Source organism: Bacillus rossius, chromosome 14 (assembly GCF_032445375.1).
Source record: "Bacillus rossius redtenbacheri isolate Brsri chromosome 14, Brsri_v3, whole genome shotgun sequence".
Taxonomy (NCBI): Eukaryota; Metazoa; Arthropoda; class Insecta; order Phasmatodea; family Bacillidae; genus Bacillus; species Bacillus rossius.
Window position 1 is genome coordinate 21649257 of NC_086341.1, and position 27745 is coordinate 21677001.

General features: G+C 35.6%; 1 protein-coding gene across 1 annotated transcript in view; it reads right to left on the reverse strand.

Annotated features, from left to right (window-relative positions):
- LOC134538713 (neurotrimin-like) overlaps window positions 1–27745 on the reverse strand; it is a 624622-nt gene that overhangs the window by 202558 nt on the left and 394319 nt on the right. Inside the window, exons 4-5 of the mRNA XM_063380151.1 lie at window positions 7753–7874; window positions 680–830 (exon numbers count right to left, since the gene is read on the reverse strand). Coding sequence (XP_063236221.1) covers window positions 680–830; window positions 7753–7874 — 273 coding nt within the window. The remainder of the gene's footprint in view (window positions 1–679; window positions 831–7752; window positions 7875–27745) is intronic.

Genomic DNA, 27745 nt, shown 5'->3' on the forward strand with positions numbered 1-27745 from the left:
CGGAGCAGTTCTTAGTAGTCCCGCGATATGTGGTATGAGGTGTGGGTAATACAGCGATAAAATCAAAAGGATTGACAATTGAAGCGAAGATGCACTTTTCTTTGACTGGGTTTACCATTATTATTTTTTTTTATTCTCGCAAGAGAGCAAGCAGAAGATGTGTTCGTGCTTCCTTGGGTTCTAACATCGCACTGACCCCCCGTTTGGGAAGAGAGAAGTTGATTCAACAAGTTGTCTGGTGTGAAACCAGCCCAATTCCAACATCGCACTGACCTCCCGTTGGGAAGAGAGAAGTTGATTCAACAAGTTTTCTGGTGTAAAACCATCCCAATTCCAACATCGCACTGACCTCCCGTTGGGAAGAGGGATGTTGACTCCACAAGTTGCCTGGTGTGAAACCAGCCCAATTCAAACATCGCACCGACCTCCCGTTGGGAAGAGGGATGTTGACTCCACAAGTTGCCTGGTGTGAAACCAGCCCAATTCCAACATCGCACCGACCTCCCGTTGGGAAGAGAAAAGTTGACTCCACAAGTTGCCTGGTGTGAAACAAGCCGAATAAAGAATTCTTCACACGGCAGTCAACTAGTTCAGAGTCCAATGAACCAAAGGGTCACCAACACAAATACACCGCTGACAAGGGGAGGGGGAAAGAAGTGGTCGGACACGCGCCACTCACAGAGCACGTGCAGGTTGATCTGCTCGGTGACGGGCTCGCCCACGTCGTTGGCCGCCGTGCAGAGGTAGGCGCCCGCGTGGTGGCGGTTCGCCTGCTCGATGGTGATGCTGAAGCCGTCCAGCGACTGGTCGCCCGACGGCAGCAGGTTGTTCTGCAAACATATATACATACATGTGAGCGAGTCTCTCTGTACCCGCCAGTGACGTGTAACATCTGACCATTGGTATCACAAACTGGACGAATTTTAATACAACACTTATGGAATTGTTAACTTTATATCATACACTATTATTTCACAAGGTGTCTATGACGTATTGCAACGCGTCAGACTGTTCAAGACTAATGTTAGCGGAACGAACGGTCAACAACTGTGTCTTCTTGCTCCCTTTACCTTTCCCTCTCTGCCCCTCGTGACTCGTAGCTAGTAAGAGCCACGTAGACTAGTAGTCTCATAGTCCTGTTGCCTCGTAGGTTTGTAGTTCTGTAGCCCTGTAGTCTCGTAGCCTCAAAGTCTTGTAGTCGTGTAACTTCGTAGCCATGACGGCTTGTAACAAAAATTTGTTCGAGTAGTTAGGTCTAAGACTACTGGAGCAGATTACTTTAGGAGCCAAAGACTTTATGAGCCAACGACTTTTGAGCCAGAATCTTGGAGTCAATGAAAATTGGATCCAAAGACTGTAAGAGCGAAAGACAGTTGGAGGCATTGTAGCCTACCGTAAATTGAATTTAATGTACATCCTTTTCGTTAAATGTATGCAGTGAAGACTGTATTAACATATCTTACTGATTGAATAATATTCCTGTGAAGAGATCGTATTCCTGTGTCGAGATGGTATTCCTGTTCTGAGATCATATCCCTCCAATGAGATCGTATGCCTGCGATTAGATCGTATGCCTGCGATGAGATCGTATCCCTGCAATGTGATCGTATCCCTGTGCTAAGATCGTATACCCATTGCAAGCTCGTATAACTGTGTCGAGATCGTATCCCTGCAATGAGATCGCCTCCCTGCAATGAGATCGTCTCCCTGCGATTAGATCGTATGCCTGAAATGAGATCGTATCCCTGCAATGAGATCGTATTCCTGTGCGAAGATCGTATACCCATTGCAAGATCGAATCCCTGAGACGATATCGTATCCCTGAGGCGGGATCGTATCCTACCAAGTCGATTTTTCTTACAAATATGCTTCCTTTTCTTGACTGTGCTTCGAATTATGCTTTCTTTTGATTGTGCTTCCTTTTCGGATTGTGATTTATTTTTTTCATTTTAATTTTTTTTGACGAATGCTCATCGATGAGTGTGTACTCAGGACATGATTAGCCTCGATCGGAGAAGCTTGGCCTATGCGTATTATTCTGTACATGATCTGTTTAAAATGTTCGCCGAGTTTCCACGAAAATACCTCTTGGCTGCTGTCTGGATGTGCCTGACCACCTACTGGATGCACCTGGCTACCAACTGGATTTTGCTGGCCACCTACTGGACATGCGTTACTGACCACTGAATAGACGAGTCTGGCCACCGACTTGGCGTATCTTGCCACCAACTGGACGTCACAGCCTTTCAAACCGACTGGTCATCGACTGATGTGCATGGACACCAACTTGACATGAATAGCTTACATCAATACATGGCTGGTCGCAGACTGGATGTAATAGACCACCAACTGGACATGGCTGGTAAATAGACTGTCATGTGGAGATGCCCTGAAAACACATGCCAAGGCATGCAAATGACTAGCTTCGCCTTCTCAGAAGACCGTATAGACATCGAGAAACGGTTGTAATTTGCTTTTTTTTTTTGTATTTTCAGAATTTCTGTAACTAATATTTTATTTATAATTTTGTTTTTTTCTTGAACTTGTCAATTTTGTTTGGTAATTTCAATTAAATTGTCTTTTTTTTTGTTTCGAGTAGCTAAGGATTGAAACAAGGATGTAATTCGATCGAATGAGTCAGTAGATAAACAAATGATTTTTTGATGAATTTTTAAAATTTACCAGAATATATAGCGAAATAATTACGAATTTGCAAGACGATGGCCAGTTGGCGTCTTGGCCCTGGCCCGCACTCTAGCGGGTAACAATTTTAACCAACATGGCGGCAGTGCCAACGCACTCTAGCAGACCAAAACAATATCTCGGATCCAAGATGGCGGTCTCCAGCAGGCGAAAACCTGACGCAACACTGTTTGGCGTAATATCTACCTTGGCATACGTGGTGGGAGTTCAGTCTTCTAGGTTGCTTCCGTGGTGGAAGGTTCCGTCGCCATTTTTATTTTGCCCTCGCTGGGTTCAAATCGAGGACTTCAGTCCAAAGAGCGTTTTACAAATAAAATTGTATTAATATTTTTTATGAGATTAAAATTTTCCTTTATTTTTTAGCATAATAATTATAGATTTTCAAGATGGTGGGTGCTAAGAAAAGTGCAATGTTTCTAGAATCCAAGATGGTTGGTGTGAGCTAAGCGATATATTATTTAAATTGTAATTCATATTTTTTATATACATAAATTACATATTTTCTCTCGCCGGGTAACGATACGAGAATGGATATCAATTTAAAAATCAATATTTAATAAGTATTTTTTGATGAATTTTAAAGTTCTTCTGAATTTCTAGCTAAATAATTACAGATTTTTAAAAATTGTGGATTTAAGCTGGCCGACCTTCTGATCATAGTCAACGAGTGGCGGAAACGCCTGAAAATGGCCGAGAATGCTGATTGACAAGCCACCACAAAAATCCACCACAAAATCATAGTCCCATAAGAAATACATTGTGCCAACTTCCGCCATCTTATACCACTATCTTTATTTATTAGGTTGAAAATGTTTAGGTTATTTTTTCATCTAATACTGCAAAAGAGTGAATATGGCGAGATTGTAAATTACGCTGAAATAAAGTAGTGAATGTCTGGCATTAATTTATCTTTTTTTAACCGTTATGCTCTTTATTTAAATTAATATTCCTAGTGCGGGTAGACCAAGCATCTGCTCAGTTTTCATCGCAGCTGCTAGACACGTTTGTACCATCTCAGTGCCAGCAGACTCTATGCCATCCGATTGCATAGTAGTGCCTTAAATGTGTGTCTTTATCGTTAAAATTGTATAAACGATTACTATTATTATTCTTAGCAACGTCAAGATTTATATATATATATATATATATATATATATATATATATATAATGGCTAAGTTCTTGAACATGTTATTGAAAGTGTATTATTGTTTTTATTGTGTTGGAAATTTGACCATGCAAATCAGGTACCTACATTGCCTTGACTAGCAAATTTTTTCTTAAACAAATGTAAAACAAATAATATTATAAGGGCATGAATTTTTTGCGCAATAAAATATCTGATCGCTTATTTGAGTGCAAGATTGGCCATTGCCCCATTTAGCCAGGCCATTCAGGACGCGTTTTGTTTCCTAAACGACTGGCTACGATTGGTGTGCTGACAGAAGGCGTGTTCCTGAAATAGACACAGAAAATGCTAAATCGTTTATTGCACAGCAGGCCTGAAAATCTTTTCGCGAATATTACATGGACCCAACCATGTACCATGGGAAGTATGTCCACCCAATTTATAAGTCAGTAAGTTCCAATTTCATTTCATAACATAACCAAAAATATTTACCGTGTTTAAATATTTCACGACATCCCTATCGCAAAAAAAAATGTTTCTAATTTTGTGAGGTAAAGTTAAAAAGAAAATAAAGTGTTATTCTCTTTGTAAAAAAAATATTCCTAATTTCTGAATTGTTCTTCAAAGTGAAAAACAGTAACAATTTATTCACTTATAAAAATTTAAGTCGATGAAATAATGATGAACTCTATTGAATTCTTTGTTTTTCTGGATCGATTGAGCACTAAAATACCAAAGATTCACAGAACTCAGCGGTGGTAGGTACGGGTTAAACTTGCACGAACTGAAATAAAATCGATGGGTCCTTCTTAAGTAACCGAACTTTCCGTCAACTCAACGATGCTTAGTTCTGTTTGACGTTATCCCGACAGGGCGAGTGTTTTACATGAAATACAAGAGGCGCGTTACTTACGTCGTTCTTATCTTCCGTAACTTAAAAATTCATAAGCTTTAAACAGCTTTCACGAAAGTCAACTGACGTACACATTTCCAAATGAGTGAAAACATAAGACAAATATAAAGTTTTAGCTAACAACTGTGTTGTAGTTGAGTTTTTAACAAAAGTGATAAATAATTTGTGAATTGCAAGGATTAATTTGTTTTCCTCATTCTTTACAGCACCAAAATTTGCAGCTTTGGCTTATCTAACTTATTCCTATCAGACCTCAGTCCTACATGAAGGATTCGGTTGTGCGCGACTATAAGACTTGCAGAATCTCTCAAGGCAACGAACGGTTTAATTTGGCAAAGCAAAGGCTGATTATTCAATATGAACTCGTTATTTGGTCCACGAATCTATTATTACCGAGTTGTGATATCATATCTATATATTGCCATTGAACTTTTAATTTTAAACTTTCTTGACGAGCACAAAGCAATCGTTATAAACAAGATAAATATTTTATAATATAAAAAAATATATATGTACCTATAAATATAATTTAATACTTAAGAATATTAGTTCTCCAAAAGGGTTTTTTACTCACAAATTATAAAGAATTTAGTTTTTCAGAAATACTTGGCCACTTTTGTTTACTTTTTTTACTTTCTTTAGTGTTAAAATCTTAGTTTGATCTTTTAGTTCGTTAAATAATCCTGCTGCACCTATATTTAAGTACCGATAAGTAAATATTTGTCAAAGATAGCTATATTCGTCAAAATTGTTAATTCAGTAAACGGTAAAATTATAAGTTTCTTTTTTTTTGCTCTCCTGTCTAATAACACAATTTTCGTAATAGAAACACATTGCTTTAATACGACAGGCTTTGTTGGCCATACATGCATTTCTTTTTCCTGCTGACAGAAGACTCAAATAGTAGGCCTAGATTAAAAATTAATTGATCAGACAATACACCCATCGAATAAAAGTTGCGTTACATTAACAGCTGACTGAATTCACAGAACACACGCATTTGAAATGCATTCAAGATAAAAGTAAAGTAAAGGCTCTTAAATACGCGTTGGAAAATCTGAATCAAAGATATCACCGGACAGTCCAACGTCAATAAAGTTTTAAAAAGAAAACGTTATACATTACAATTGTATTAAAATCAAGTGCTGGTATAGGACAAGGAAATCACATATGACGTTACGTACTATTAAAATAAAGGCACAAAAAAAATGCCCGAGTCCATTCGAAAAAAAATCCCAACGTGAGCGGCTTGCTTATTGCCGGATTACAGTTTGTGCCGAAGGTCTGGTTAAACATCGTTGACTATAAACAATTTATCCAATTTCTTATCATAATTTCTGTCATAAAACTGCACAAAATATTTCTAAAACATAGCCTGTTTCCAACTAACGATCAATTTAATTAGCTTTTAATCATAATTATTATTACAAATATTTATTAATTTACTATTTTAAAAATGTGACCAAGTCTGTCATATCTTATTTAGTTTACCATTTAGAGATACATGTTAATTACATAGTTGTATTATTTATTAAATTTTTACGATATTCTTAGTTTTTTAAGAAGGGTAGTTTTTTGCTAGTCCAGACAACTGTACATGAAATGAAACGTTGGTTAGGTTAGTTGTGAAAACTTTAAAGCTATTTAAAATCGTGGGGATGTATACAACTGAGACAAATTTGGTTTTATTAGTTCCGACAGCAAAATTACTAGAGAGATTGACGGAACTTCAGATGTGTTCGGTGGCTGATTGGGATTAAATGAATTGTAAGCTTTCTTTTCTAGTTCCTAGGTTTCACCCAGACAATGAATATAATACTGCATCTCCAATGCAAGATTGTGACTTTAATTTTTTTCACGTGAAAAATAAATGTTTGAAATTTTCTTGACATTACTATTATTTGAGGGATTTTCTTCTAACTGTACCAAGTTAGCACTTTCGCATTTTAAGTTTCGTCGCAAGTTTTTTCAAATTTTATTTTCAAAATGTTATCTACAGAAGGTCAAAAAATCACTCAAGTTTTATTGAAATTATTATTACTTGTGGGACCTTTCAATACTCGAAAAAATGTTTAGGAAATAAATTTCACTTGTGAAAATTTGGGACCCATTACAGGAAACGCTCACAAATTATAAGTAATGACCATAAAATAATTTAAATTAAATTAAATCGGCGTGTGAAATCGAGTTTCAAGAAGCGACAAAATATCGAATGGGAAGTGAAAATATTATTGATGATTTTTTCTACTTTACTTACAAAATCACGCAAAGTTTTTCAAGAAATTTAGCACTCAACAAAAGCAAGCTACGTGCGGTATTAGAATAATACTATTTATATTATAAAAAATAAACATTAGGTACAAAAAGCAAAAAAAAAAAAAAAACATATTTAATAAACTAAATAAAACAAAATAAAAATCAATAGTATTTTTTTAAAAGAGCGTATAGTTACAATGTTGGATAAAATATTTAATTGATTCAACAACATTATATTTTAATTAAGATCACGATTAAAATAAGCTACCAGAGGAAAACAAATCTGGACACTAACCTACTTCTTGGATTCTGTCTTAAAGCCACGTCCTTGTTATTAGTTTATAACTAATTAGTAGAGACCTGCAAAATTCGCGGATTCATTTCGCGATAGGCTAGCATCAAAACAACTATACCTTCGTACCGCTTCTGCGATTGGCCCACATTTTATCCGGGGAACTGTGAGCCAATGGGAAACACTAAACCAAGAAAGTGCAGAATTACGGACAGCCTAGTTGAGACGTCTCACGCGTCAGTAGCCAATGAACAGGTGTCATTTCCGCGAGTATTTAAAGGACTGTGGAGTCTATCCTAGAGGTCAATGAATCCGCGAATTTTGCAGGTCTCTGCTAATTAGCTACAGTTGCGTGGTCGTCACTTCGGCACGCCTCGTCTCGAGGGGCGACGGACAACTGAGGTCGCGCCTGATTGGAGGATCGGCGCCGCCCCGACCCTCCAACCAGGAGATGGCCTCACCTTGCGGGTCCACGTGATGGTGGGGACCGGGTTGCCCGAGGCGCGGCACTCCAAGGTCACCGTCGACCCCTTCTTCACCTCCACCTTTCCGTGTGACGTCACCTGGTGGATCCTCGGCGGCACTGCAGGCACAAGGAACAAACACCAACATCACTCACACAGGGAAAAAAAAATCTGCACTTCTACACAAGATTCCTTTGGAAACCAGCTGCCAAGAAATAAGTTTGTTATACACAAATAAACATATATTGAAAATCTGCACAACGCATCGCTATGTTTGAGATAATTCTCAGTATTTCTGACGAAAAATCGACATGTTTTATATTTTAATTGATGTTTCATTTTAGCAGAACTATTTTAAACCATGCTTAGGGGCAGGCATTTTTCGCGAATAAATCTGAACGCCTATTAGACTGCAACAAGGTATATCCGCACCAGCGGTTTCTTCCTTGTGATTGGCGGACGTCTTGCGAGGGAAGTCGTTGCCTTTTTTTGACCTGAGCCACTCAGGACGCGTTTGCTTCCGCACTGACTCGCTGTGATAGGTGTTGTAACTATCGATATTGACCTGAAAAGAAACTCACCCAATCACGAGACACAGACGATACTGCAGTGTTTTAACTTTCAGGCTCGCCTCGGAATCTTTTCGCGAAAAACGCATGCCCCTAACCATGCTGCATTTTTTTGATGTTGTTTCATGCTTATTATGTGTGCAGTTAATACTGAAGAGCTATTCAGGATTGCAAATAAGTTTGTATATTAGAGGTACGGCGACAACACAAAGATTAAATGCCCGGGTAAGGATCCGAGCCCAGTATTACTGCAAACACTATTTTTTAGTTATACAGTGGTTTTCATCTCTCTTACTTTACATGAATATTTCTGGTACATTTACTAAAAAGTTAAATCGTACAAGATCACGGACTTTTAAGGTCACACCTAAAGATTTAAACAACTAACTGATTTAAGATATTAGTAGTTTTAAGATGTAATATGTTGTTATGGTGTTTGTGTGCAGCCCATAACAATGATACCGTTTATGGACTAATCTCCAATTTTGATAAACTTTATTTTTTTTTGTTATCTAATTCACGTATATTTGTAAGTCACTATCAATATGCGTATTTCAAATGACAAATCTTCTATAAAGCCATTATGTACTAAACCACTTAATATATATAATATTTTATTATCAATATATATTATACAAGATGACACTGACAAAAGGGAACTTTGGGGAAACAATTTAAAATACAATACACGCAACTGTATTGTAATTGAACCATTAAAACTTGCCTTTTAAGGAACAACAATACAATTTATCAATTTCTGACAGAAGTCTTGCAGATGGCGTCCTTGTCTACGTTTACATTCTTCTAATCTGTTGGTCAGGTTCCCCAATTGACCACTGCAAGATCTCAGTTGGGGGTGCCACCAATTTAATCTTCAATTCTTTGTTTCGAATCATCCTGTGTCCTTGGCCGAGTCGTGTAGACGCGACACTCGAGGCAGCCAACACAAGAAAAAAAAATATCACAAACCGATAAATCCAGTGTGGGCCAAGGAACTTCACCGAATCTTGAAATTGCACGATTACCAAACCATTCTCGCACAGTTGCCACTGGATGCCTTGCAATGAGCAATGTCGCACCGTCCTTCTAAAACCAGGTTCCCGTTTGTTCTGTGTCAGTTTGTATAATGTCAATTTTTGCGTTCACTCGTATTTTTCTTCGGTGTTATGCTAGTATTATTTGCAATTATTGATTGCCCTTTGTTACAATTTTTGTTATTTAGGTGTTTGTTTTTGTCTGCTGCAGTCCCTGCAAGTGTTTTTACAAAGGATGCTTGCGTTATGTAGGTAGTGCTTGCGGTGGTGCCTGTCTAATCTTGGTGCCTACGTGCAGGAACTTCAGTGAGTGTATTATGTATTTATTTGTCTTGCCTACTGTAAATGTTTCTTATGACAAGTCTCAAAACGTTTTGGCTCATAAGCCTCTATGGGTATTCTGTGAATTGCCTTTAGACACTTAATCACTTGGGAACTTTATTTTTCTCCACTGAGTAAAGTTGATTTTAGTCACCTTCCGTTCAAAACCTGGCGATACGACCATGTGGCTATTTTTTTTATAAGGATAAGACGCAAAAGTGGGCTGGTGTAACAAAAAAAAAACATCGGAAATGCATTCAGACAAACCAGGTTGGAATATCAATCCGTATAATATTTAGTTTCCGTGTGGTTTTTCTGAAACCTCTAAAGCAAAGAAATATTTTGAGTTTTTAAATATACCTGACTGGGTCTGTAAAAAGGATATTTTCTTTTACTATCAGTCACACGTATTGACTACATGCAAGCATTTACAATAGCATCCTACCGCAACCAACAACACTGATTGTACATGTTTTGCGAGCATGAAACACACTGTTTTACTTTTCTTTTTTGGTGTTTGTGACAGTAACGTATACAACGAATGTGTATGTAGAGTTAAATACAAAATAAGTGGAAATCTTTATATTTTTACGATCTTATTTTAATAATTATAATAATATATAAATAGTTCTTCAATGTTCATATTTTCATTTGAAACTCATTATTTATTATAATTATTACATCTTTTTATTATATAAATATTGTAGGGTTATTATAACTACCTAAACATTATGTTATCAAAACATTAAGTCATTTAAATGCAAAAGGTGAAGTACTGAAACCACCAAAAGAGGTGTTGTCAAAACATTCGCGATTTTCATAATATATGGTGTAATATATAACAGGTCCCAGCTGTGCATATACAGCGGATTATAGTTGTGAGCTGTTTTTTGAAGACTTATATATTGTTTTATTTCTTGGTACTTAGTGTAAGGTTTGTTTATTGGGCTGACGAACGACAACATAAGCATATGCATGAATAAACCGATAGTTAATCTGGATGTACTATTCAAATGTTCTACCGTGAAAAGCTTGTGAATGATGTCTTTTAAACAAAACAGTACAAAAATGAACAAATCGCATAATTTCGCTACCTAACGACAATGTGACCCTGGTTTAAAAAATTATTTACTCGTGTTTTGCAACATTATAATACATATAATTTAATTGAACCCAGCTAATGATTAAATATTATAATCGAAAATTTGATTGGGCATATGTTTACCGCCTCGTATTGCAGTAAGTAATTGTATAAACACAATTATAACACGATGTTAATGGTTTTATATTTATCTCTTAATTATAACACTTGATTAATAAAAAAATAACAATATTAAAAAGTTACAAATTTGTGAAATACCTGCAATTTATTTAGGTGTTCACAGGCTCCAAATGTATTGATATCTACAATAACCGACTTGATTACAATGAATTGATTTTAAACTTGTATTCCCGTTTATAAAATACATATTTAATGATTTAATTATTTATAAAAATACATGTTTAATCCTTTTTAAAATATTCCAGTTATTTTTGCAGTAAGCGTTTACATCTTCTATCATTACAAAACAAACTACTATTCACAGTTAATTCTTTATACAAACTATTGGGTAAAACATATATATATGCTGTATCTCCGTAGCATTTCTCCATGTTGTAGTCTATGGCAATATTAATGCATAGAAAATTTTTAATTGATAACAAAGAAAAATGTTTTTGCGTCTGTAAGAAAACCATTTCAAATAAGTTATACGAAAAAATAATCGACGTGATTTCTTTTGTAAATCAAACAATTTCTCTATGAATTTATTTATGAATAAATATCTTATTTATTTATATGAATTTAGGACGATAACAGCAACAAACGATATGTATGAATAATATAATCGGATTTTCATTTTTATATTTATTTATGAAATTATTTGCTAGCTCAACTAATTTTCTGGCCCATTTTTTTATATTTTGTCGGTTGCTTCAGTTAAATAATTATAAATATATGTTAAATTAGTTTTAATTGACGAAAAAACGGGAATGAAGCTGTACATCGGTGTTAAAGATTTTCATTCTAAAAAGTGGTTTATTTTATATTCTGCATAGTTTTGTTTGCCGTAGAGACTAAAAACGGCACATAAAATATGAGTCCGTAACGTATTCGAATAATTATTTGGCAAAAAATGACTTTTTGTAATACAATGTTTGCGAGTTATTATTTAAACAAGTGGTCATTTTCGGCTGCATAAAATCGATATGGATAAAAAAATATAAAAGTGCTTCAAGATGGAAAAATAATTATAACGTAATAAATAACAGCAAAGTCGTAATTTCCCACGATGCCTGCCCGCTAAACAAAATGACCTTCGTTATTGCATAACCGAAAGCGCATGCGCTTGGTCATCGGACGTATTTGCACTGCGAAACAACGGCGGAGAGAGAGAGAGAGAGAGAGAGAGAGAGAGAGAGAGGAGAGAAAAAACAGTTCAAGGGATCTTTTAAACGGCCAACTCTTCTCCCTTCCCACACAATGGCTTTAACTGCGAATGTCGTCCGAAACAAATTCACCTCTCTCTATCTCTCTCTTTTGTAGGCTACTCATTTCGTTGCACGCCAGTCCTGTTCCTGGCACTCTGGTGATCACAATCAACCGATGAATCGACCGGTTGTTTTTTTATAAACAAAACGCTTTGCTCGCACGCCAGGAAGCTATTCCGAGGTGACATAAAGTCAACGGCCTGTGTTTTTCAAACTGGGACAAGCAGTGTTTCAAACGAGAACCTCGCCTTTTAGCCTCGCTATCGAAACCAACTTGAAAACTATCCGAACTGTTTAAGACTCAGTTCCGAAGGCCGTGTTTGTTACTTCATTTTTCTTGTCATTACAATTATTTGAGGTAATTCACCTCGATAGCTCTGTTTCGTCTCAAATTTTCTCAGCATATATTCACTGTGTGCCTATAAGTTTATTTATATCACGCAAGTATAAATAATTACGATATTTTACAGCTAGTAAATTACGTATTGTTAATATTTGGTGAAATGATTTTGTGACCCAACAAAAGAATGCAAAAGAGCTATCGTTTTAAGTAACGAAATAATCCATTCATGAAAAGTAATGAATTTTAAAAATGAGATGTGAGACAGAGTTTTAATCCAAGCTAATCCCTACAGTGTCTTAATCTGAACGTGATAGTCTGCCCCTTTAGTTAAAGAAACAAACCTAAAATAAAACATTTATAAGTTAAAAACATATTTTTCCAAATGTTTACTAACATTAATTGGTCTTCCTGATATGAAAACCCTTCAGACAAGTCTCATAAAAGTAACCTCTTAAATTAATAACATCAGAGATATTAAACTAAGACCCAAGTTAGTAAAATAAAAAAGTTACTTAAAAACTTATGTCCTGTAGTACAAAAAATGTAATGGAAAAACCACCCAAAACAATTTGGGAAAAAATGTCATGTGCATATGCAATTTATTTTATTAACCACTATTCCAAAAAAAATATGTAATTGGCGTACTAAAATTATTTCCACGATCATAAATTACATTTGGATATCAATAAATGGAACCTAAAACTACATAGGAAAAACAAAAAAAAAATATCAAAGGATTTTTTTTTAATTTTGTAAGGCTATTTTACCTAATTAACACTCACACAAAAATTCATAGTGACTTAATAACAAAATGACTTTTCGAAGTTGCTGTGAACTATTATTGTTAATTTTAAAATACACTCGTGTCAACGTGACGTCATTTAAATGTGCGCACGTCAGTGAACGATAATTTTTGTGAAAGTATTGTATATTTTTTTTTAGCGGGGCGCAGATAACTTACTGATATTACATGCTTGTGATTACTCAAATTCATCCACAAAATTGTGTGTGTATATATATGCTAATCACATATATTTATGAAAAAAAATTATACATTACGAAAACGGGAATTTATTAAGTTCTCGGCGGTCGAGATTCGAACTTCGCGCCGAGAATCACAAGGGTTTTCCGGGCGATGCATCGCTTGCACCTTTTACCGAGCCGCGCCTGCGCAGTCTCTCTCGCGAACTGTAATTAGGGACGCAGTCTGGGGGAAGCCTACGATTCACTCGTCCTTCTGGACATACCCGAATACTCATGTTGGTAAGCCTTCTTTTCACAGACGAGAGAGCTAAACGTACGATCGTGCATTTTCGTTTTTTTTTTTTGTTGTTTCATTGTAAATAAATATACAACTCATGATAACTAATGGTCAATTAGGTTAGGTTAGCTACATTATAAATACTTTAAAACATTGTGGACGGTTGATTTGGTTAGGGTAGCTACATTAAAGATACTGTGAAATCATGTAAACGGTTTCCCCCAAATAAATACACCTGTTGTGGTACTGAAAAAAAAAAGCGAGCATGAACTTCGGGGAACTCTCGCCTGTGAAATGAAGGCTTCCCAACGTGAGTATTCGGGTATGTCCAGAAGGAAGAGTGAATCGTAGACTTCCCCACAGTCTGCCGGGACTGTTCTTCTGCGCGCTGACAACGTGGCTAGCAGCAACACGCCACCGAACCGAGGGACAGCTGCGTCTTCAGTGTTCAGCACTAGGGCGGCGCGCAGAGTCCAGTCTTACGTTCGTTTCTTGTAGTCTCGCGGAATACGTAAAAAAAATTACCTTCGGGAACCGCTCCATTGAAAACAAGAAAGGAAAAAAAAATCTCTTTCGGTCCACCTTTTCCGATGATCAAGGCCTTTTCGAGGTACGTTTAAAGGGGGTTTTGCTTACAATTTGTTCACGACTTGCGCCTTCTGAGGGCGCGCTAAGCTTGTATTGGCGCTCCTGCTGTTGAATTAGTGAAGTTTCTTGGACGTTCGCCATTCAATTTTTTTCACTGTTTTGTCAAGGAAAAAAAAATTAAGAACGCGAATGAAGAAATAAAAAAATTTAAAATACAAACCCACAGACAGCTGGATATGGGTACGGGCAGACCGAATGCACCACCCGAGAGCCCAAGAGGTTTCAAAATGTATGCCACGAATCAATCCTGGAAAATTGACATTCATAAATCATATTTATTGCTTAGTGTTACCTACCCTTGTACCCCTTAAAGTTGTAGTACACTGTACCGGGTGTACTCAGAAATTATTTTTAAAATCATATTTGGCTAAATATGGTCACTTGAAGAAAATTGAACTTAAATTTCCCATCAAGTTTGCTTGGAGAAAATTAAAGTTTTATGCACATAAAATAATATTAGGAAAAAATGGCCATGTTATTCAGGCGACGTTTTAAGTTGCTACAAATAGAAGATATTGTGTCAATTATATCTGGCAGAAAAAAATTAAGGACAAAGTTATTTGAAATGCCTATACGGCAAAATATCCGTAGTGAATTGTAACGAAAACCATAACAAATGGTGCAAGAGTTCTATATCTGAACGCCGTGAGTAGGGTTGGGAGGGGGGGGTGAATTTGGGTCTAAATAATCTTTCCAAAAACTGAGCCAGCGATAAAGGTCCGTCGAGTACTACGAATGGACTCAACTTGCGCCTGTGCTACCGTCCTGCCCGCCATGCTGTCCGGCGTTGCGGGTTGCAGAGTTTCCAGTAGCTTGTTCAACCGCAGTACGCCATCTCCATCTCTCTCCACTGACTTCGTAGGCGGTTCTCGTGGTTGGGCGAAACCACTATTAAACGTGACTTTTCAACACAAAAAAAAATACATAAACGTCTGAAAATATTATTTCATTGTATTTAACGTTATGTGTTCATATGTACATACCAAATATGTAAATATATAATTAAATCATGACATTAGATGTAATTAGTACTGCAAATCTTTCACACGTTTGTTATAATTTTAAAACAATTCTGTCTAAAAAATATTAGTTTCAGTTTTCACGGCTTGAATTTTTTTTAAATTTTGTGTTATCAATAGTCTGTTTCAAGTATTTTATATGTTCTTACCTACAAAAAAATTACATTTGTACCAAAAGAAAGTGTTACCTTCAAATTAATATATCATAATGAAAAACGCACATTTTTAAGCAACATTTTCAGCTAATTTAACATTAATTTGAAAGTAATATTGATTAAGAACCATATTTCCCTTCAACTTGGGCCAATATATATCATTAAAATTGCCACAAAAAATAGGACTAGCCTTGCTGTAGATGAATTGCTGCTTCTTTGATTACGAAAGTCCAAACCCACAGATTACGAATGATTCCGTAGTGCAACCACTCTTAGAGAATAACTTCAAAATAATAATTCGTGTCCCAGGTTTGGTTGGCAGCTCAATAATAACACAAATGCACATTATTGTCACTAATCGTCCTTTGACGGTCTATGGGGAAATAACGGTCGGTGTTTGAATTGAAGGACACTATGACTAACTATCGATAAACCTTATAGGCAGGCGATAAGTGCGAAGATAACGAACTTAGCACACTTAGCACACTCCCCTTCTAACCCTAACCAGCATCCATTTTCCCCTCCTTCCCTTTTGGTCCAGATTCACTGGATTTTGTCACAACTTTAGTTGAATTACATTAAATGAAAGAACACCTAAGCAGGTCACAACAGGTGCCAGAGGTTGGGAACACTTAAAACAAGCACAAAACACTGCTAAAACCAGGGAAACGAGAGTACTTGTTATGGATAGTACCAGGTTACATTATTCACTTAGTATTGGGGAAAAAATACATGCCTGGCTGCTGTGAATTTAATGCCGTGTAGTGGAAAGGTACGTAAGATTCCGATCTATTATCAAAACATCAATCTAAGAACGACAGGTGACGTGTGTTTCGGAGCCAGCTTTACTCTTAGCGTTTTCTGCGTGCAAAACTACTGAACTCTTTCCTGTACACTCTCTTCAATATGAGATGTAACATTTTTTTTAAAGTACTGCAGTGAACATTCAATATTTTTTGTAGCGTAATATCGTGTATCAATAAGCAAAACTATCACACACCCACACAATGTTAAACCAGCTAATCAAGTATTAACAAATAATTGATTATTTTATTAAAACGCTCAGGTAACAAAGTCGTCATGGTCGTAAAAATGGAAACTTATTTTCGACACAGTTTAGGTTAAATTTTAAATTATACAGTTATTTGTTAATAAACATTTACAAAAACTTATTTTTAATGAAAAAATACATAATACTCGTTAAGAAATAGCCTTCAAATTATTATCTTTCTCGCTGACGATAACATACAGCCAAATTTTATATTCCGGATATTCCGGATGAAGTCCGCTGAATGGGTAATTTAAAGCAAAGTTGAAGCAGCTGTTGCACACTTATCATTCGTACTCTGCACATAGCTTATATCATCACGAGCCAAGACACTCCGTTTGATATCTGGAAAAAACCTACGTGAGGTCACTAACCACCTAGAGGTACACAATTCCTCGCAGCGACATAAATTTTCGTTTCAGCTTTCGAGGACGGAAGGGGGAAAAAATAAAGTGTAAGATATACGCCAGCAGCAAGAAGAAAAAAATAAGACGCGGAAAGAAAGCGAGCTTAAGTCGTGCTCCCTCGAGGAGTCACAACCATGGCTCTCAACAAGTGTTGGTGACTAATGCGTCGATTACACAGGCACTCGCAGTCAACAACTTCGCTCAGCGTTGTTCACACCGACTTATTGAGCTCGCCATTCGCATTGGTTCAGCGATTACTGTTGCAGACGGCCTATTTTTTTTCTAGTCATTGCTGAGATTCTGTAAACAGTTAAGTACGAAAGTTTAAAAATAATAATAATATAAATGTTGGTGTAGAGAAACCAAATTTTTAAAAATTAAAAGGTTAAAAACAGTTTTATATAAACGATAATTAAAAATTGAAGGCTGAGATTAAATATATGTAAGACACAAACTACGGTAGCCGGCGTCGCACGGGCAGACAAAGTTTTTATATTCAGCCGGATGCAAAAGTATTTTTTTTTATTAAGGAAGCTACTGCCACAGATATACAGCTAATTTTGTGGCAGCTCGGCGAATATGCTTGTTCTTCGCGTCTTTCCTGCGTCGGAGCAAGCGATTCAGCGGCTCTTTTAACGGCGAGACGCACAACGGAAAAGAAAAGAAAAAGCCTTAACGAACACATCAACAAAACAAAGTCAAAATCGAGTTAGAAATATGAACTAATCAACAGATCTAATTACAAGAAGGTTTCAAAAAATTTTCTTCGTATAAATCATATTTTAATTGTTTTTCTATCCATATTATTATTGTTTACTATCTATTCTATTATTGTTTTTCTATGCATGTTATATAACTAGAATCTATCAAATGTAAATTTTGACAAAAGAACACAGTGTGCTGGCGTATGTATTTTACCAAAACCATGTAAAGTGTACTCAATATGCAAATAAAAACTCTTGAATGAATGAATGAATGAATGAATGAATGAATGAATGAACGAATGGCAGATCTAACCCGAACTGCAAGCAACTGATGCATAGGCCGTTGCCATGGGAGACGCAGAAGGTATCAACGATGCAAAAGCATCCATTGATAAAAAAAATAATGAAGCACGTGGTAGTTGCAGAACTACAACTCCAGATCCATCCCACAGGAACCGTGCATTTTTATCATGTTGCTGCGTGGAAGAATGAAAAAACCACAAACACAATTTAGCATTTATACTATTAGTATAAAGTAGGATTCATTGAGTTTATATTGATTCACAGCCTCTAGTTAAGACTATTTAAAAATGTAAATAGAATTTATTAAGCTCGTACGAAATATTTCTAAAAAACCGAGAAACATTTATAAACCTAAACTCAGAGAGTAATTTATAAAAATCACTTTTAGGCAAATAAACCAATATTCTTACATGTGAAAATGAATCAATATATCTAACAAAAATTCTCAAATCTGCCATTATTTTTGCTTTTGTAATATCCGTTCGCCTTTGTAATTATAAATACCAAAAAAAAAAAAAATGTTTTTGTACATGACAAAGGCACTGGAGACTAACGTTATTCTGCATCACTTAGTTCAAAAATCTCAAAAAGGTTTTTCGTACGTGTAACTAAAAATAATTTAAAGCATAAAGCTTTGTGGTAAAACTTTCAGTGTTAAAACACTGTTAAACTAATTACTTTTGTTTTCTTTCTTTTTCGAAACGAAGGTAACATGTGTGTCAAAACAGTGACCGACTGAAAAACTGTAAAACTTAATTAAGTTGGATAAACCTACATCAAACACTCTGCGTTACTCTAGCGACAAATTCTAGAAGTGAATAGAGACAGCAAACAATTCGTAAAATAACGCATTGCTCTCTTCCATACCACAAATTGTGTTGCGTTGCTGCCACGTTTGGCTTCAATATCATGGTTTCGCTATAAAAGAAATTTTTAATTGGCGGATTGCTATGTAAGCTTGAAATACACGTGATCTGTGAATATTCCTTTGTAGATTTGCGTTGTAAAATACAATAGAATTGTATGGTTACGTACTAAAACATTACTTAAATGATGGATTTTTCACTGAAATAATGTTGCTTTTTATATTTACAACTATATTAATTTATATTTCAGAATAATATTATTTAAAACTTTAAATAATTTTCTCTGAAATGAAAAGTGAATAATAAAGTTCAAATTATTTTTTATTTATAATTGATACCTTTAAATACTTAGCCTATGGCTTGAAATTAAATCATAAGGCAAATTGTTTAACTTGTGTTTCTTTTCAATCTTTTATTCCACTTTAAATATCTTGTACGTAAAATTATGTTTGGTATCTTAAATGTTTTAAATTTACTACTTTTTATACCTGCTATTATTTAGTTTGTACTATATAATATTTGTTTGTTCATTCCATTTTCGTGGTTATATTTAACTAAGATAATATTATTTTTATGATTTTGGGTCTATTATCACTTTACAAGTAATTTTAAACATATATGTGGTTAAATTGAAAACGATGCCTTAACTTCGCTACATAAAATAAGTTAAATAAATAAACGACTTATTTCATAAAATAACAAATTTATGTGCATCCCACCACAGTTTCAGTATGTATTTCTGTGGATGTACATCATTTTTCGTTAAAATGACTATAAAATCATGAACCTGCAGGAAATCTTTATTAAATATATATAGGACTTATATAAGACGAAAAACGGTAAATAGACACTAAATAACAGTATTTTCATAATAATACGATAACTTGCTCGTAAATACCTGCTGCAAGATATTGTTCTCTACAACAGCTTGCAAAAATTGCGGAAAAGATTTTACTAAAAATATTATTTATTTTATTTAGGGAATTGAAGGTTAAAATTCTTATGTGTATAAAAATAACCTCAAAACTATTTAAATTAAAAAAAAAATTATATTTACTTTAGCAGGTATATATTTTTCTTTGTTTAAACAAGTTAGGAAAATGCTTTAACTATGAATAAGTAATAATTAATTTTAAAAGAAATAAAATATATAGGTTATCAGTGAGGTTTTCACAATTTAACCTTTGTGATTAATATTTTTTGATAAAATCTATTTTTGGGGCCAGAATAAAGTGCTTTAATGATATCAAATTTTAAGATATGCTTTAGGCTTTTTAAAATAAATAAATAAATAAATAATATATATTAGGTTTTATCGGAACTTCATTTACTATTAAATTTTTCGTGCGTTGCACTATTGATATTTACTGAAAACATATAATTGATGGCCTTATAAAGGATTATGGTTCGAAAAATAATTTTCTACCAAATATATTTAAGTCGAATTAAAGCACTGAAATATTCTTGAAAGTAAAATTTTATAAAAAATCATCAACGAAATAAAGGACGTGAGCACGCAATCACACACACGCAAACATATTTATATACCTATAAACACTCGCTTTCGTCGTTGGGGGCTTTGCCCCCATACCCCCACATGACATTGAAGTTTGTAGATTGTAGGTGTATATTTAGTGGGAAAATACATGTTTTGTGTTTTACATATTAATTAAACAAAGAAAAATTATTCATTGGCACATTTATAGGACCTATAGCGTCGTTATATTTGGCAGGAATATCTGCCTAAGGTATGCAATATTTGATGATTGTTGGTAACGCATAAATTGGGGAAAAAATAAAAATTGTTTAAAAAAAACACAAAATCTAATTCATAACTAAATTATAGTTATAAGCGATGATGCTACGATTAAATTGCAAAGGGACAGAAATGATAGATCTTATTAATTTCGCCTATGGAAAATAATTGAAACATATATAACAAATTATTTAAAAAAATCCTGAATCTAAGAAGTTATTACCAACATTGATAATTTACGGGACGGAAATGTTAGATTCCACAAAATCCGCACGACAGTTTTATCGGTGTTTTCATACTTGTTACCATATGGACCTCGGTGAAAGGTCTACATCGGCTTCGAAAATTGCAATTCAAGCTCTTAACTCTTTCGCTCTTTTGAGATCCCAGCCTCCCAAACCATCACATGAGGTATGATGATACATTTTTCATACAAGTATTAAGTTTCTTGCTTTTCATCCTTATAAATCAATTTTTAAAAAAATTCGACAGAAAATATTTTTACGAATAGTTAGAGATGATGGAAAAGAGCTTTATAAATGTACTTCATAGAATTTATTTGAAGTCCTACTGTGTTTGTTATTAAAGATACATTTTTTAAGCTTTTCAAGATGCATCGCTTTATTTTTATGTTTCTCAGATTTTTTTCCCCTGTTAATAAGTTAAAATAGTTTCAAAGTATTTTAAATGAAGCTAACAAAGTGATTATGAAAAATGAAACATAATAAATGGTAATGCCTTATTGATGTTATACATAGATTTTAAAACCTTAACCTCGATTCAAGTTTATTCTTCTACAGCTAAGTTTATTCCGCTACAGCTAAGTAATTAAAATATTTTTTCATGGGTAAGTTCAACAAATGGGACATTTTAATCTCTAGGTTCACGGTTGTTCTATGTATATGACGTAGGGACCGGAAACATTCGCGGGTTCAATGACCTGCAGGATGAACTCCATAGTTCTACGTACACTCGGTCAAATGTCACCCACTCATTGGCTGCTGTATTGTGAGACATCCCAACGTAGCAGCCTGTGATTCTGTAAAAGCTTTGGTCGGGTGTTTCTCATTGGCCCAGAGTCATCCAGGTGAGTTGTGAGCCAATAGCAGAGGCAGCACTGAGGTATAACTATTTGTATTTTAGCCTATCGCGAAATGAATTCGCGAATTTTTCCGGTCTCTATATATGAATGATATAAAACATGTTAATTTTCAATTAAAAATTTCAAATTCGTGTTATTTAATGAAGGTAGGTTCTTTTGGTTTTCCCACATAACAGATTTTAAGAATTATTTAACTAACAATAAATTGTTGTGGTCTTCATCCTTGAATAGCTAAATAACTTGCTTGGAATTTCAATTTTAGTGTCTAAATGGACAAACTGTCTATCAAAGTTAGGGCTTAAGTATTGTGGTGTAAGAGTAATTTAAAAATCTGGAAACGATAATGTTATATAACTATAATTCTTTGAATATGAAACAAAACCTAACATAACAAGCTGTTCAAAAAAAATTTACAGTGTTTTATATGTATGCAACTTAACATGACGAAGTGTTCAAAATGTTTTACAGTATTTTTAACGTACCTTAACTAAACAAACCATCAATTTTATTTGCAGTTTATATAATTATTTAAAAATCACAATGATGCACTTAAATAATAATCACAATAAATTTGTTAAAACAGAAAATCACAATTTCTTATTCTTTTTTACGCATAATTCGTGTCTGTGGACTAATAACGTAGTGAATTTACGAAGTTTGCATTCAGCCGTGAATTATTAACACTAATTCATTTTTTTAACAACTCAAACGTTAGTTAAAAAATGAGGTATTTTTTTCGAACACGGCTTTAAACGTCACTTAAGGTTACACATCTACTTGAAATATGAAGCGGAATGCGAATTTTTAAGTGTGCAAAACTACCAAATTCACCCTAACATGAAATTAACCCTAACATGAATACAGGCACACTTTCAATAGCAACCTAAACATCATAGAAAATAGCATATTAGTTTTGTAAGACATGGCACGCGCACATAACCTAAAACTTGAATCGTTGAGGATGCCATGTTTATCAATACTTTTCCGCGGCAAACATTAAGTAAATCATTCACAAATGAGATCAAATTTCTGTCCGATCGCAAAAACAAGCGGGAAAATGGTGTCACGTAAATTCGCTGGTTAGTGAAATTATTCAGCTTCGGTTCCAAGGCAGAGAATGCGAAAAGGAAACCAGAAATAAAATACTTTGTCGTTAATAAACGTTCAAAATATTTTCAATCATCTCTAATAATGATGGTGCCATGGCGATTCTTCCGTAATAATAGTACGAAGGCCTGGCTTGGTATATTTTAGTTTTTAATATTTTCCGGGGCTTAAAATAAAAACATTTCATTTTTCTGAATTTTTACACTGGTTTTCGGGACGAAATAGACATACTGACAAAATTTTCAAGATTCTAGCTCGTCTGAAAGAAGGTTTTGGGTTTTGTATGGATGAATCAGCGAGTGAGTTGTTATGATTCAACCTTAAGATGATCTCAATTATCTACTATTCTAAGACAGGGTGATAGGGGCTCAAGACTAACAATGAAAGACAATTCAATATCGAGACTTGATTTAATGTCATCTACTATTATAGAGTTAGCGGTCACCAAATTAGACAATTATCGGGGAGCCTCGCTACCACACCTCGGCAGGTTCCTTACCCACGCTGTGCTGGGTCGCGCTCGCGGCAGGAATTCGACGACGGACTGCGGCGGCCGAGGACACGGCGCTCCGTGGTTCCGGCGTCACGACTTCAGCCGTCCAGTCGCCGGTGACCAGAAGAAGTCCCTTCTCGACGGTGGCTGTCGTTTTTATTCTTCCGTCCGCGTCCGTGTTGATGTTCCGTGTTGTCCTCTTTTCTCTCGCAGCGGCGGTCGGCCTTCGGCGACCCGCGTCGCTGTTTCGCTGGCGGTGTTCAAACTGCTGACACCTCGTGTTTGACTCAGGGCGAGCCTCGAAGCCGCTGCCAGAGTGCTCAGAGCAAGTCATAACAGAGTGTCACATCGGACTGTATATGTATTTAAATTAAACGTCCGTCCTGTTCTTATTTCTTGTAAAATGATCGGTCTGAAAAAGGACTCGATTATGATAGCTCTTCGAATATAAACTATGCCAATTCTAGCAATAAAACATGGTACAGCGTCCATGGATTACCCAAGATGCAAAGCTAGTACCTTTCATAACAATCATGGCTGGTGTTTTGGCCAACAGTTCAATTGTCTCTTCCATTCAACGATTTATTTGGCACTAACTTAAGAAGCAATTTTTCAGGAAATAAATGCAAAACAACACGAAGGTACAAAAATTCATATTTATCACAGAAATTTTCTAACTAAAGTTGAAAAAACTATACTTATGGACTGGTTCCTGTTGGAATTTTTCAAACATTTTTTTTTTCACGCGCTCTTAAAACTCAACCTGGAACTTTTAAGTGCAATTAAAATGTTGTAGAAAGATTTATCCCGATCCCCGTGATATCTAAGTTATTTCAAAAGTAATAATTAAAATACTTTTGTTTCGTTTAGACCAACAAAAAATACTCAAAAGTTTTTACTTAATGTCTGCACTGAAGCTACCGATTTTCAAAAGCTTCTCGCTGTGTATTGCAATCGTTTTGAAAACTACTCGGTTGTTCTGACTTACAAAAAAAAAACTCGTTGTGTGGGGATCCTAAAAAAAAAAAGTAACAAAGCAAATTGCGAAGTCAGAGCGAAGAGCGCTTAAACAAAACAGTTAATTGAAAAGTTTCTGGAAATATTCCATCTGGCGAAGGGACAACTGCGACATCGCAAACTATGACGTCCTTCCGCGCCATCGCTTCCCCAGACACAAAGAATAAGAAGAAAGCCCGGTCTCCAAGGACAACAAAGGAGACAGAGAACAAACACGGAGACTGGTAGAAGTCGGCAAGTAGAAGGGAAAAAAAACAGGGAGTGTGCAAAGAAAAGAAACTCTAATCGAGTTGAAAGTTTTCGTAACTGGATTCCAAATAAATGCGAATTCAAACCAACTTTATATATTTAAGGGAACTAACTTGAGCATTTTTTTATTCCTTCTGTTTGCTGCTTAGTTACGTGGAAGAGCTTTAACTTTTGCAGATATCGGCCATTTGAAGCAAACTTGGGCAAAACCGAGTATTTCTCATTATTCTCTTTAAAATTTTAACTGGTTATCAAATAGGTCAAACATATGGAACGGCATTTAACGTTGGAATTTTCTTTTACGAACAAACAGAATTTCAGAATAACTTTTAAATATAACAAGTACATAAAAATGTTCAATCTGATATGTAAGTTAATTTATTTAATTGACAAAATTTGACGCTTTAGATTCTAAAATTCCTTAAAATTCCTCAAATATGACTCAAAATTCTTAGAAATTACTCTATTTCGAAAGAAAAATTCCCGTTTTATCCCCCAAAAATGCCAGAGGCTTAGAATGTCTCCAAAGCGGCTTATTTTCCCCAACGACACGCCGCCCTAAGCCACCTAGGTCGTGACCCTAGGATGTTATGACCGGAATTATGAACCATGTTGTTAAAGCCGCTATCATGAAAGTCCGTAATTATTGAGCTAGAAATTCGAGATCAATTTTAAATTAAAAAATTAATTACTAATTATTTTATTAAAAAAAGCATTAACATCATGGAGTCCTAGGTTCGAACCCGGTGAGGGAAAAAGAATGGTGTCAAATCCATTCTTCACAGAAGCCACCGGCAGACTGGGCCCCAACACTAATGTCAAGGAATATATATATATATATATATATATATATATATATATATATACATATATATAAAATCAGCCAGTATCATGTCATAGCGACCATCTTGTTCTATGTTTCAGTTTGCTGGAGGCCACCCTCTTGTACATGCAATCGACTTTTTCGTCTGCTAAAGGGTGCTGCCGCCATGTTATTTTAATGTATACCCGCTCGAGTACATTAGTATTTATTACCCTGGCATCCGGCATCTTCAAATTTTGTAATTTATTAGCTAGCAATTCGGGAAAAATTCCAAAAACAAAAAAAAAAGGTTTTATTAAAAAATTGATTGACTCGATGGTTCGATTCTTGACTAAGGCAATTTAATCAAATATCACATCAATTCACCAATAAAGTAAAAGTTCCAAAAAACAAGATAATATTTTTAAATAAAAAAATATTATATAAATTTTATTCCACTACAGGAACACTTGCGAAACTTAGCAATATAAAAAACATTCAGTTCTGCATTGGCTTGAAATGACTAATTCTCAGCTCTAATGGGTTTACTGAAGACAGAGACCAGCCAGATACTTTGCCTACACAGTATTTTTCTTCCCGACTGAGTTTCTCGATACCATGTATAACAGACTGCTTTACACCGTCAGATATGTAAAGAGAGTATTAATAAGTTTGAAAGCACACTTTTTCACTTGTTCCTCGAACGGATATGGTTTACCATATACACCGTCCAGCCGCGAGTTATATTTAAAAGGTCCGTACGTTGCTACTTCATCAGTCAGTTTGTTTGGTAAAGATCTGCTTGATATCGTCAAGAAAAGTAAGAATGTCTTTCCACTCACTCTATGTATTGAGATAATCGAAGTATTTCCATATTCCATGAAATGCATATTTCGCCAAGTGGAATCCATTATCATTTACCTGTAATGCACCGAGCACAGTCTTGTGTTAGTTTCATGTCCAGACGTCATCGCAATCTGTCGCTGCCCATCTGCTTGTGTGCTTGCACGCATACGAGTCTCCAACCTAAACCGAGGAGTCGAAATGTCTGCAGGTAGTTCCACAGTAGGCACACGGACTTCACATTTACATTTTTTTTTTTCGCACGCCGTCGCAAACTGTCAATCGTATAAACCAAACATGGTACTCGTCACAGCGAAACTTCGTGCGAGAAGGATTCTTTACACACTTGCTCATCTCATGTCTTTGTGCATCATGGAAAATGTGAACGACATATCACAGTAGCTGCAAGGATGCCTATTTGATGAAGACGAAGCTTTCAGACCCGATCCAGATGATGATTTATCTGCAGTTGTACCAACTCCCGGTGTACTCTTATGCACATCGATGAATCATTGTTGCAGAGAAACCTTTATTTTCTTCAGTGCAGCACGACCTCTGTATGTCTTCATGTGCTTTTTCAAATTATCTTTTCTGGCAAACTGATTATGACATTTCTTACAGCCAAACATTTTGCGAGGAGGATTCTTAGCACATTCTCTCTTCTCATGTCGTCGAGCATTACTGTTGTTTGAGAAAATCTTGTAACAGTAACAGCATCGATGCTTGTTAGTAGTTGTGGAATCAACAGCCATTGAAGTCTTCATCGAGGGAGAAAAGTCGTTCATCGTTGTTTCCTGTACAGCCATGCACTGTAGTCATTAAGCTCTCTTTTGCTGGTGGCAGCACGACTGTTGAAGTCTCCTATCGCCAATGGGATCTGCGCCACCATCGTCAACGCTGAAGTCAGTATTCCCGCAGGCGATGATACATATTCCATCGAGAAACGATATCGATACGATCTCATCAGAGGGATACGTTCTTATCAGAGAGATACTATCCCATCATACGGTACTGCCCGCTTTTTACGAAAAAAAAAACATTATTTTAAACTACGCTAACATTCACCTCGGTCGAATACGATCGTCAATTAACGGTAGACTACAATGCCTACATCTGCCTTTGTTTCCAACTGTCTTTAACCTAACTGTTCGTGCGACATATGGCTATAAGAACACAAGGCTACTTGGATTCTAAACTGTAAGTCTACGAGGCTACAAGGCTACAAAACTACGAGGCTACAAGACTACATGGCTACGAGGCTACAAGACTACGGGGGTGTAAGGCTACAAGGCCTCGTGGCTAAAATGCTACAAGACTGGGTGGCTACAAGACTACGAGGCTACAATAGCTCCATTCAGCTGCGAGAGTTAAATTATATCATTCAAAAGAACTTGTCGCGAGTAGTCGCGATTCT